General features: G+C 44.4%; 1 protein-coding gene across 1 annotated transcript in view; it reads left to right on the top strand.

Annotated features, from left to right (window-relative positions):
- Positions 1-5,970, top strand: part of SH3GL3 (SH3 domain containing GRB2 like 3, endophilin A3) — a 60,385-nt gene extending 54,415 nt beyond the window's left edge. The window contains exons 7-9 of the mRNA XM_060260233.1: positions 1,215-1,318; positions 2,234-2,358; positions 5,224-5,970. Of these exons, the coding sequence (XP_060116216.1) occupies positions 1,215-1,318; positions 2,234-2,358; positions 5,224-5,429 (435 nt within the window). The 3' untranslated portion in view covers positions 5,430-5,970. The remainder of the gene's footprint in view (positions 1-1,214; positions 1,319-2,233; positions 2,359-5,223) is intronic.
- The last annotated feature ends 7,161 nt before the right edge of the window (positions 5,971-13,131 follow it).

The following is a 13,131-nucleotide window of genomic DNA, read 5'->3' as shown; positions in this document are numbered from 1 at the left end:
ATGATTATATGACTGCTGTATTTTGAACAAACTAAGAAAGATCTATTGAGAATGTAAGCTTTTCAAAATGCCAGGAGCTTGGAAACCACAGAGCTTTTGAAAGCCGACATTCTGAATAAAACTTGGTTGGTCTTGAAGGTGCTGCTGGACTCCAGCTTTGTTCTGTCGCTTCAGACCAGCACGGCTGCCCACCTGGATCTGTTGTGTTTTGAGTGTGCTTATTGGTTCCAAAACCAAAAAAGGGCAACATAGAAAGTGATTATTGCCTTCCCATTGCTACTCCTTCTCCCCACCCCCTACCACCCCCTGTGCACACATTCTTTAAGAGGCAGAGTGTGGATCAGCAGAATGGCCTTTGGCTATTTTGGTGGTTAATCTTTTTGAAAGGGGGGGAGCATGCTTGTTTCTGTTAGTAGCCCTGACAAGATCCCTGTGCCCCCTGAGGGCAGGGGAGAAGCCCACTCAAAGCAGCAGAGGTGCTTGTGCCAGCTGGAGGCATGCATGAGCCCTGATTCTAAGTGCCCACTGCCTGGTGGACAGGCAAGAGAACTGGGGGACCCTTCAAAACACACAGGCAGCTTTCGCTTGAGATCAGTTCACATGAGTAGCTGTGGTGATGTTTATCTGGTTAAAAAGCACCTGGGATTAGTCCACTTCTGTCAAAGCACCTCTTCTCTCTGTAACAGCCTTTCCATTTGACAATTGTTGAAAAGGTAAAGGTAGTCCCCTGTGCAAGCACCAGTTGTTTCCAACTCTGGGGTGATGTCGCATCACAGTGTTTTCATGGCACTTTTTTTTTTAAATTGAGTAGTTTGCCATTGCCTTCCCCAGTCATCTGCACTTTACCACCAGCAAGCTGGGTACTCATTTTACTGACCTCAGAAGGATGGAAGGCTGAGTCAACCTTGAGCCAGCGAACTGAACGCAGATTCCGCCGGATGGAACTCAGGGTCGTGAGCAGAGAGCTTGGACTGCAGTACAGCAGCTTACCACTCTGCGCCACGGGGTTATCACATCTGAATTTTCATTCTGCATTTATTCCTCATCTGTTCCTTTTTCTGGCACTAGTCTGATTTTTTTTAAGTAAACATTGTGATCTAGGAGAACCTCTGCCTGCTATATGTCATGAGTCTCTTTGTTACCAGTTGATCAGATCTCTGTTGCTGAGACAGCCAATAAAATCCATGAGACTCTTCTTTGGTTCTCCCTTCCAGATCGAGCAAGTCAGCCAGCTGCTAGTCCTGATAGAAGCTGCGCTGGACTACCACAGACAGTCTGCAGAAATCCTCGAGGAACTGCAGAGCAAGCTTCAGAACAGGTATTGCTTCCATCTTTACTCACATTCCTCCGTCAAAGAATGGAAGGTGGATCTACTGTGAAGCTTTTTGGAAGCCCTTGGGCCAGTCACAGTCTCTCAGCTTGTTCTACCTCACTGGCCTGTTGTGAAGATCATGTGAGAAACAGAGACGGATCAAGGGCTGCTTTTATCTCAGCTCCCTTCTTCTGTGGTTTCAGCTGTTTATGCCGTGGTGTTCTGAGGTTTCTGAAAATCTACGCTGCTGTTTAATTGTGGAGATTCTAATAATAATATTTGTGTGTACCACTAATAGGGGGGCATTTCAGTTGCACATTAATACACTATGAGAGATTAAGCCCATAAATCACTGGATAACAAAAAGTAGAAAAATGACAATACAATATTAAAATAGCAGCAAAAAAGCCATTTTCTGTTAGTTTGCAGCAAGCTACTTCAAATGTACAGTGGGAAGCCAAAGTGGCATATAAGGTTTTCAAAATGTTAAGAAGAAGATGATATTGGATTTACATCCCACCCTATACTCTGAATCTCAGAGTGGTCACAATCTCCTTTACGTTCCCCCCCCCCCACACACACACAACAGACACCCTGTGAGTTAGGAGGGGCTGAGAGAGCTCTTACAGCAGCTGCCCTTTCAAGGGCAACTCCTGTGAAAGCTATGGCTGACCCAAGGCCATTCCAGGAGCTGCCAGTGGAGGAGTGGGGAATCAAACCTGGTTCTCGCAGATAAGACTCCGTGCACTTAAGAAATTATTATTTAGAATTAGTGGCAAAGTCCCATGATTTCAAAGAGTTCTCAAGTGAGAAGAGAGTCTGAGGGCTGGGGCTGCCCCACTGCAGTTGCTGAAACACTTGGGGCTGGTTCCTTCAGACTTCCAGGATTTCAGAGTTTGCCTCTTGCCTCCCCTGTTTCAGAATCAACATTGCATCGAGTCATCCCAGGCGTGAGTTCAAGCCAAAGTCAGTGATAACAACGCTGGAGCTCAGCGACGGCCAACAACACAACGGCATTTCGTTCAGCTCGCCACTAAAATCAACAGGTGAGGGTGGGGGGTTGTGAAGTTGGTTTCTCCACAAACTCTGTTGAGAGCATGCTGAGGAGTGTTGCCACCTTCACAACGAAAAGATGCCGGTAGACTCATCTTTCATTCATTCTAGATTTCATTCACTTCATCCTTTTCTGAGCATCTTTTCTGTGAACCCGCAGAGCAGGCCATTTAAACCACACGCACTTGATGAGTTGTTGTGTAAATCATTCTCTGTACAGATTAAACAAGCAAGCTGCAGCAGGGTGAGAGAAAAACCACCTGTCTTGCAGGAGGGGGTTCCATGCTAGTGAAACAGCCAGTGGGGGGCTATGGCCACCCTGCTCCATGGGGTATAGGAAACACAGAAAGTCACCCAATATGGGCAAAACTTATAACCCACCCTTAATTACGGCTAAAAATGTGTTTTACACAAAAAACAGCCATAGGAAAACATGCGAGATTTTTTGTTTTGTTTCTTGTGGATAGAAAAAAAGATCTAGTTTCCATTGCTGCTGCCTGGTGATGGAATTTACTTTGCAGCAAGCTTTTCAGGCTGTGACTGTATTGAGGCTCTGCAGATAAGAGTGTGAGAATCCTGCTGGACCAGCCCAGCGGTCCATCTTGTCCAGCATCCTGTCTCACACAGCAACCAGCCAGCAGCCAACGGAGGCAGAGAACTTTGCACAGTGCTGGCCCTGGTATTTAGAGGTTTATTGCCTTTGAACAAGGAGGTGCTCTTTTAGTCACCATGGCTAGCAGCCACTCCTGGTCCTTGCCTCCATAGATTTATCTAACCCCCTTTCTATGCCTGTAGCCATCATGACAGCTTCTGGCAGCAAATTCCACATTTTAATCATCTATTAATAAAGAAGTATTTCCTTTTGTCTATCCTGAATCCCATCAACTTCATTGGACATGATTGCGTTCTACTCTTTTGCACTCTCTTTACCCCATGTCTGGTTTTATAATCCTCTATCATGTCTCCTCTCCCCCTTAGTAGTCTCTTTCCTAAACTGAAAGGTCCCAGACTATTTAGCTTTTCCTCCTGGGGAAGGTGCTCTTGGTTGCTATCTTCTGTACTTTTCTGCTCTGCAGTGCCCATTCAGAGACCAAAATTGAGCCCAGTGTGCCTAGTGAGGCTGCACCATAACTTATGCAGGGGCTTAAAGTAGAAAACTGATGGGTTGTATTTAACAAGATCATGTCATGCAACATAAAGGGGGGCAGTAAGAAGTTTTATGATGGCTGCAATCAGCACTGAGATAATCTAAAAGTGATCTCTAGCAATAGCGTCTTGCTTATTGACCAGCTATGGTTCTCAACATAAAATGAAAATGTAAACACATTGGGGAGGGATCGTGGCTCAGTGGTAGAGCATCTGCTTGGTAAGCAGAAGGTCCCAGGTTCAATCCCTGGAATCTCCAACTAAAAGGGTGCAGGCAAATAGGTGTGAAAAACCTCAGCTTGAGAAGGTCCCAGGTTCAATCCCCGGCATCTCCAACTAAAAAGGGTACAGGCAAATATGTGTGAAAAACCTCAGCTTGATACCCTGGAGAGCTGCTGCCAGTCTGAGTGGACAATACTGACTTTGATGGACTGAGCGTCTGAGTCAGTATAAGGCAGCTTCATATGTTCAAACCCAGATTTTAAGAAAGATAAGCTGAAAGATGTAAGCAGTGTTCCCTCTAAGCTGAGTTAGTGTGAGCTAATTCACAGTTTTTTAAACTCCAGCTGCATTTTTTTTTCTTAGCTCAGGAAGGATGGCCCCAGAGCAAACTAATTTATGCAGTCGCTCACAACTTTAACGCCAGTCGCTCACAAAGTAGAATTTTTGCTCACAAGACTCCATAGCTTAGCGAGAGTATTGGATGTAAGCACATCCACCTACAGCAGAAATAATAAAAAACAGCATCAGCATGGCAGTCATAAAAACCAGCAATGAGCATTAGGATATAGATGTTAAAAGAAATTAAGAAACAATTCAGCTTTCACAGGCTCCTTTCCTAACCTCTCGTCTCACATTTGTGCCTGGTTGCTTGAGTGTGGGCTTGAATCCTCAGAAGGCGGCAGATATGCTCTTCTCCTGCAACCCTTGCAGCTGAACAGTGAACACTCAGAAGTCACAAGGCAGACCCACCTTGCCCTGAGAGAGGCTGAGAGGCCAAAGCTCATCTCTGCCTTTGGTATCCTTCCTCTTTGAATTGCAAGGCCACAGCTGCTGGAGGTGAGGGGAGCAAGCACCGATTCACTTCCCTTTATTACCCAGCAGTTGTTCTAAAGATGAAAGTGTGATGCTTAAATGGGTGCAGCTAATGGCAAGGAGGGACAGATTTGGGTTTTTTAGAATAATTGCTGCTAAATTAATTGGATCCACCAGTGGGGAGAAGGAAGGGGGAATGAGCTGAGAAAGGGCAGTATCAGATTTGGATTTGCCTCTGCCATCAGGTGCAAAATAACAGCCTGCTCAGTAATGCTGCTGAAAATGAAAAGTTGAGTCTTTTTTTTGGCTGTCAAATCACAGCCGACTTACGGTGCCCCTGTTGGGTTTTCAAAGCAAGAGGATGTTTAAGTGTTTGACTATTGCCTGCCTCTGCGGAGTGACTCTAGTATTCCTCGGTGGTCTCCCATCCAAGAACCAGAAAAGGCTGACCTTGCTTAGCTTCTGAGATCTGAAAAGACTGAGCTAGCCTGGGCTATACAGATGTTAAATGGGAGACTCCTGAATTTTATCTGGAGTGGAAAGTTGCATGAAATTACTCTGCAAGTGAGTCCCAGAGAGTGTGAGAACTGCTGAGATGCATCTTTTGAAATTATAATAAAAGAAGCAGGTAAGTAAAGATAGTAACGCTACTTACATCACCTTTGTGACTCTGGCAGGTTCTTTGTTGCACATGGACCAACCATGCTGCCAAGCCCTGTATGACTTTGAGCCAGAAAACGAAGGTGAGCTTGGCTTTAAGGAAGGGGACGTCATTACGTTAACCAATCAGATCGATGAGAACTGGTATGAAGGCATGTTGAATGGCGAATCGGGCTTCTTTCCCATCAATTACGTCGAAGTCATTGTGCCATTACCTCAGTGAGTGTGCTGCGCTGTCCTGACAACGGATGCGGCTTTGCGACTGAAAACCTCTGCCCAAAGCGGATTCTATTTGTGTGGCATTCTGTGGAAGCCTTGCTTTTTTCGACCAACTCTTGACTTTTTGTACGTGTCTTTCAGAAATGTATTTATTTTATATTCATGTAGTTTGTATATATTAAACCCTTCTTCCCTTTTCTTAAATGAAAATAGAGGGGAGGGGAAACTTGACCTGGCCAATTGTTTTGCTTTGTGCCTTGAAGGTGTGTTTACCAGCAGCTCAGCCGCTGCCCCCAAAAGTGCATTCAGTTGCTCACGTCCCGAACACCACTTTCTGTCTTGGCTGCATGCCAAGCTACCTGTAAACAGGTGATATCAAGTGAACTTTGTTCTGTGCATCTTAACTGTGAAAAGCTAATGCCCTTTGTGTGCTAAGAGCAGAGTGGTAGTCTTTATGAAGATGTTGCTGTACTGGGTACGCTGTCTGAAAGTCAAAAACTCCTAAGACACTGACCAAATGTAATAAACATTGCCATGAGAAAACATGCACTCTCGCTTCTCTTCACTTGTGGCAGTGTAGCGACAGCTTCAGAGAAACATTTAGGGATAACTTGATAACCAGCCAGTACTTGTTTTCTCATGCTTCAGCCCAAGGATCCATCGACCTGTTTCCTAAGCCTGCTGTTGTATCAGGTTCAAACAAGATATAAAGAAAGGCAGCTGGTACTCAAGATGGATACTGCTTTTGTACATTGAAGCGCCGTTTAGATGTAAGCACCATCAGCCCACTTCCCTTTTCAGAGACTCCAAAGTTAAGTCACCCTCATGGCACCAGAATTACTGGAAGAAAGGGTACACTGCTACACCCTCAAACATTTAATAGATTTTAAAACTAGGGATTTGGACTTCTCCCTTTCACTGTATGTGCTATTTGGCAATGCTGAACTATTTCCCACTATTCATGTTTAGAAGCTGACACAGCAGTAAAGATCTACTGTACTTTACAGCAGCAGCTGAAGAGTATGTAGTTGCAGGCCACACCTGTTGTCTTACTGTTCATGCACAGGCTTATAGACATGCAAGCCCAAGAAGACACATCTGGTCAGATGGAATTTCTAACCTTTTGACAAAGCACTCTCCAACGGCAAAAAGAGGGACAGTGCGATTAAGGGACAGGTATCAAAAATAAACAAAAAAGGACAGTGTCCTAAATATGGACTATTGGAACATATAGACTGCTCTTGTTTATACTAAGCTCTTTCCAGTTCAGCTGAAGGCTTTTTTAGAATACGTGTGTACGTGTGTTGACAGTCAAATAGTTTCTAAGGGGTTGCATCTCTTAAGCAGCAAGGAACAGGCTGCCAACATTTCTGATTTCTTTAAGACTCAAGTCTGCTAAAAGGGAGGGGTTGCTTTAACACCAGAGTCATTAAATTGCAGGGAGATAACATTTAATAGAAAGTAATTGATTCAACAGGTTACAAAAAGGGCTTAGAAATAGTTAATTGGTACCTGCCAGTTTGAATGTGAGAAAGTGCAACAGTGAAATATCTAGGTTTGCCAAGATACCAGAAGACAAGTCTTTCTATTCTAAAATATTTGGTGGCAAAGCAGTTACATTATTAGAACAAAGAAGACCTGTTTTAACCTCTTCTGGCAAATAACATCCCCATACAGTTTCCAATAATTACCCCCCCCCCCCACACACACACAACTCAACTCCACTCAGCATGAAAGGGGCTCCCCTTTCCAACCCAGGTATTCAGCAGAGTTGTGAAAGTGCAGGAGAGCTGAACATGACCGCATGGCTCATACGTCATCTGAAAAGAATTCTTGGCAGGACGGCAAAGCACAGTGTTTTTAGCTGAAGGAAGCTTCTGCAGATGTTGACCGCCTTCTCTTGGCTACATGATTGGACAGATGTGGCTTCCATTTTGCTGCATGGAGAGAGGAACAAATTAGGCCTCATGTCCTTGATAAATACGCACCATGGAATTAGGCCAGGAATCTTTACTGTACAAAGGGCACACATGGAGGTACAGTTCCTAGGCAGAGTTACTCCAGTCCACAACCACCGGCAATCAGCAAAGGATTACACCATGACCTCTTTGTATGGGGCACAAAACTGGTCGACTGCTCAGCTTGTGCCTTTTCCCCTCCTTCACTTGCAGAGAATGGCAAGATGGAAGGCCTTTGACTAATTAAGCAGAGGGAATGTCTCAAGACTGCTGCTTTAAGCAAAGATTTTTCAGTTACCAGAATTCATTACTAGAAAAGAGGAAGCAGATCTCCGTCTGAAAAGCCACCACACTTGGAACATTTGAAGTTGAAGATTTCCATCTTAATACAAGAGAGGGAGGGTGTCCAGCAATTCACCAGAGCCAGTTTGGTGTAGTGGTTAATTGTACGGACTCTAATCTGGGAGAACTGGGTTTGATTCTCCACACCTCCACATGCAGCCAGCTGGGTGACCTTGGGTCAGTCATAATTTCTCTTGAGCAGTTCTCAAAAGAGCTCTCTCAGCCCCACCAACCTCACAGGGTGTCTGTTGTGGGGAGGGGAAGGAGATTGTAAGCCACTCTGAGACTCCCTATGAAGGGCAGGGGATAAATCCAGTCTCTTCTTCTGTCTTCTTAAGCCCATCCCATACTATCTCGGGTTTATTTGCAGCAGAGGAGTGCAGTCTAAGTATTAACAAGCCTAGGTTCTGCAACTACAGAAAGTTAATCATACAGTACTCCAGTGCAAGACACACACACAAGTACTGAAATCATATCCATTTTGAATTGAAATTCAAAAGCTTGCAAGCCATGCATACCCCAAGAACATGCTAGCTTTAAAAAGCAAAAGCACGAGGCAGAAACACAGGGAACATGCCATGGGGAAAAGTTGTCACTTATGATTCTGGCATTACAGTGTGTGCTCACTTTGTCAATGCTGCCTGTCCCAACAATATCATCTCTTCCTCCCATTATCTGGTGGGCTGTAGCTGAAAAAACCAAAGACTCACTATTTCCCTCACATCAAAGATACAGGCAAAGAAAATGCAGACTTGAAGTAAAGAAATTTTACAGAAATGCTATCAGCCTAGCCCTCATTTCCTGAACATCTGAAATTCACCAGCTGCTTGTGCATTAACATTAGCATGTATTTCAGGGCAAGATGGCAAATGAGATGGTTTTATTTTTGCACCAATGGATGCTACAGAATCCTCACCATCAGCACACCGTGAAGACAGAGCAACAACAGATGTGAGACTTCAAGGACCACCAATAACGTATGAGGACAGCCATCTTTAATCCATTGCAGTATTCCAAACTCAGGTTCCAAAAATCAGGTAGCCAGCACTTTAAAACCACTAGAAGACAAGAGTTGCAATATGTATATGGGTCTCTTCCTTCCACTGAGGAGCTATCCTTGCCTTTAGAACAAACCTGGGGAACAAAAGACTGTTGGCACAGGGTCACTCAACAAGCTTTGTAGCAGCATAGGGATTAGGACCCAGGTCACACCTGATCTGCACCACACTGCCTTTATCAGTCTTTCAGGGAGCGTGTCTAGCATTAATAGCACTAATGAAGCTCTTAACTCCAAGAAATCAATGGTGATGTTTTGATTACATCTGAGAACTGAACAGCAAAGATGCATTTTAACCAGTGGCAAAGTTACAATTAAACTAACTAAAACTAACAGCCCAGTGACTCTCTTTTTAACCCCTCGCCCCATCTGTTACAGTTCAAGTGCAAAAGCGCAGCATAGCAAAGTAAAAACAGCTTTGGGCGGGACCCTCTCCCACCCCAAGTCTTAGAGTCCAGGTATTTTAATCTGTGCTTCGTTAGTGTCTGACCTTGAAGTTGGTGGAAACAGCTTCAATAACAAGTTCCCCAGATAAGCGTGCAAAGAGAAGAGCTAAGCATGAATGCACCCATGCAAAATGGCAAGTTACATTACAGAAAGCATGGCAAGTAGGGTTGCCAAGTCCAATTCAAGAAATAACGGGGGACTTTGGGGGTGCAGCCAGGAGACTTTGGGGGTGGAGCCAGGAGACACTGGGGGTGGAGCCATAAGCAAAGTTGTGACAAGCACAATTGAACTCCAAAGGGAGTTCTGACCATATGCATATTAGGCCACACCCCGACATCACCATTGTTTCACCCAGGGCCTTTTATAGAAAAAGCCCAGAAGGAACTCATTTGCATATTAGGCCACACCCCCTGATGCCAAGCCAGTCAGAACTGTGTTCCTGCTCAAAAAAAGCCCTGCCTGTGTCAAAGACCCTACCTGTAAGTCCCTCTACCAGTGTGTGCAGGGGGAGTTAACTTCAGAAAGCTGAGAGCAACTGGAAGGGAGTTGATTGACAATGACGATGCCATCCTATGCTGAATTCCTCCAGGCCCAGTCCACTGATTTCAGCTCTCTCCCCCAGAACAGTAGTAAGGAAAAGGCTTTCAAAGAGTTAAGGGTCATTTTGACATCAGCCACCAGTAGGCCATTCCTTTCTCTCTACTGTCCCACTCCATTTGCACGCTTGAAAATTCTAAGCTCCAAACTGCAAGCGCTGTTCTGATGCAGATTTCAAACATGTCCACCCTTCACTAAGCATCTCAATAATACAAGATCATTTTAAAAATCTACAAGACTTCCTTGCTGGGGAAATCTAGTTAGCAGCTGTGGCCAAGTCAGTCTGATGCCGCTTCCAATGTAATCAAACTGGAACTTTGATGAATGAGCCTGAGAGCAGATGCTGAACATTTCTTCCTCCCCATCTAGTTTTTGTTTGAGCCACAAAAGGTCTCTTAAGAGGTATTTATTGGGTGACATTAGAGATAAATAATACATCCTCTCCTCTCCCAGGTTAAGGTCAAATGTCAAAAGCTGCAGTGCCCAGCAAGCTGGAGTCACCAAAAGGTGGCTTTCACTCACTGGAAACAAGCAGTAGCAGCTCCAACCTGGTATTCTAAGGAATGGCAGGCAGACAAGACTGAGCTTCTGTCTCTGAATTTTTGGTGGTATTTATGGAAAGGAAGCACCAGTACATGGGGAGTTGGCATCAAGGTATGGGATCTGCCTGAGCCCACCAGAAGGTCTATCAATGACACTTGGGCCTTCTGTACCCACCAGGTACCCACCAGGACTGCTCCAGAGAGCCCTGCAACATTACAGGGGGAATCTTCCATTCTGTACTAGAAGAAACATCTGGAAGTTGCAGCGGTATGACTTTTTGGCATTTCTTTTTAGACTTGCTGGTGCAACCAGTACTTAATGCAAAAGAGTTGCATTCAGCATTTGCTTTCCAGAGGCCGATGGCATGAGTACACAAGGGGCAACCAGGTCCTTAATGGGGGGTGGGGGGAGACACAGTGATAGACATCTTGCCAAAACCTGGAGCCAGCTCTGAGCCAGCTCTGAGTGTTATGTTGTACAATACCAGGAAGCAATCAAGAGCTGTGATCCAATTTCAATTCTCTCTGTTGCAAGGATGGCCAACGTGTGCCCCCATGGCTCTGTGCAATTAACCTTCTGAACAGTAAAGGGCCAAAGGTGCAACTCCCACTGAGCAAAGGCTGAATTTATCCAACATGCTCAGTTAACACAGACAAGTGCGATCTTGTGCATCTCCCTCACACACTACCTGTCCCCAAGTCACTCACTTTGGTGGCGAATTTCTGTTCCACCTGCTCTTTGTAGACCTCAATTTGTTGTTCATTCTCTAGTTGGAGTTCTCGGAGGGTATCCAAGAGTTTACTCTGAAACTCCTGCTGACAGCCGGGCTCTACTTCTTTGATCTTATTCTCATAAAAGCTCTTCTTCCTTTTAAGTTCCTGGGGGGGGGGGGGAGAGTGTAATACAGGAGAACCATTTAACAAACTTGCCCCCCTTTTCAAGGAAAAGGAAAGGAAAGGTCCTCTGTGCAATCACCAGTCGTTTCTGACTCTGGGGTGATGTTGCTTTCACAACATTTTCACGGCAAAACGGGGTGGTTTGCCATTGCCTTCCTCTGTCTTTTACACTTTCCCTCCAGCAAGCTGGGTACTCATTTTACCAACCTCGGAGGGATGGAAGGCTAAGTCAACCTTGGGCTGGTTGCCAGAACCCAGCTTCCGCTGGAATCGAATTCAGGTCGTGAGCAGAGAGTTCAGTAAAGCACTGCAGTACTGCTGCTTTACCACTCTGTGCCACGGGCCCTTTTTAGAATCCTTTCTGAAAGAAAAAGAAAGAAATTAGAGGCTTATTATTGGCACAAAGACCTCTCTGGTTATTTTTAAAAATAATTTCACAGATTAGAAAAATATCATGTGGCTTTTGCTGGCTGCAAACATTCATATCAACATCAATTAATTTATTTTAAAACAGCAAAATAGATTATATCATACTCCTAGGGTGGTGGACATATTAAAAAAAAAAATTAAAAGTATCATAGAGCCCATAAACACTCCCTCTGTCTCCACAACAAAGTACCACAGAACACGTCTCATTCTCAAGTCTCAAGAAATGAGAGACAGTGTACTGGAGAAGTTGTTTCAGATACGCCAGGCACCTGTTGTGGAAGGATGTTTTGTTCACCAAATTAGCCTTTATCCAAAATATCCACTACCACCCCATTTGGGGATAGGTCAATGCAACTGGAATTTGGGAAACAGACATGCATGGTAGTTTGCTATGTATTTATTTATAATTTCAATTTATATACCACCTTTCAAGTCCTCAATCTCTCAGACACAATAAACAGGCCATAGGTGTAATGGTAGTTTTATTGGAACTTAAGATGATGCAGGCTTGGCAGCTCTTGCAAAGACTGAAGGAATCAGACTTTGTCTCACATATAGCCATGATAATGTCAGTAAAACCATTATAATGTCAGTAAATTATAACGTCAGTAAAACTGTTAACTTTTCAAAGGGCAGCAGAAAAGCAAAGTGGAAAACTAGCGAAGCTTTTTAGGCCTAGCCTTTTGCCGGTGTTTCTGGCCTGGCCAGTTGTCCTTGGTTTCCGGGGCAACTGCCTGGCTGGTGGAATCTTCTTCATATAACACTTTTGCACAGATATCATAGCAAGCAAGCGAAAGTGTGAGAGAAACAAAGCATAAAGGGATTTCATGGCAAGACTCTTGACGCCACCCTTCCCTGAGTTCACAGGGCTTTGGGCAGTTAACAACAACAAAAATATATGAAATTAAAACAGTCAAGTTAAAATTAAAGAGCATTAGATTCCTCCTAAGCAAAGAAATCTGTTGAGGTACTCTAAAAGCATACCTGCTCAGTTCAGACCCTGTGAGAAAACTTGGTTCATTTTGATTGAATAACTGGTGACTCTCATAGATAGTCACAATCAGATCCTTGAGTGCTTCAACAAATGCTGTTTTTATTGCTTTCTCACCAAAACCTGGAAAGAAAAAACTGCAAATCCAAAAGATTAAATTGGGGTCTCTCTGTTCAAACATCACACAAAACCACAGTTAAGACTGACTGTGGTTCATACATCCTGGCTTGACAGACCCAACATATCCAAACTGATGGGAATGGCCTGAATTCAAATCACCTGAGTAACGATATAGTTGGTGTATTTAAACCAAAGTTTCACATGATGTCAGAAAGGAGCCCCCCTCCCACCTGCCACAGCTTAATTTCCCTTTCAGTGTCAACACCTGAAAGGATGTTGCACTTCCTATGTCAGGCCTATCCTAGAGCAAGGGGGCTGCCAGAGGA

This window comes from Heteronotia binoei, chromosome 19 (genome assembly GCF_032191835.1).
Source record: "Heteronotia binoei isolate CCM8104 ecotype False Entrance Well chromosome 19, APGP_CSIRO_Hbin_v1, whole genome shotgun sequence".
Taxonomy (NCBI): domain Eukaryota; kingdom Metazoa; phylum Chordata; class Lepidosauria; order Squamata; family Gekkonidae; genus Heteronotia; species Heteronotia binoei.
This window is presented reverse-complemented; position numbering and strand designations above follow the sequence as displayed.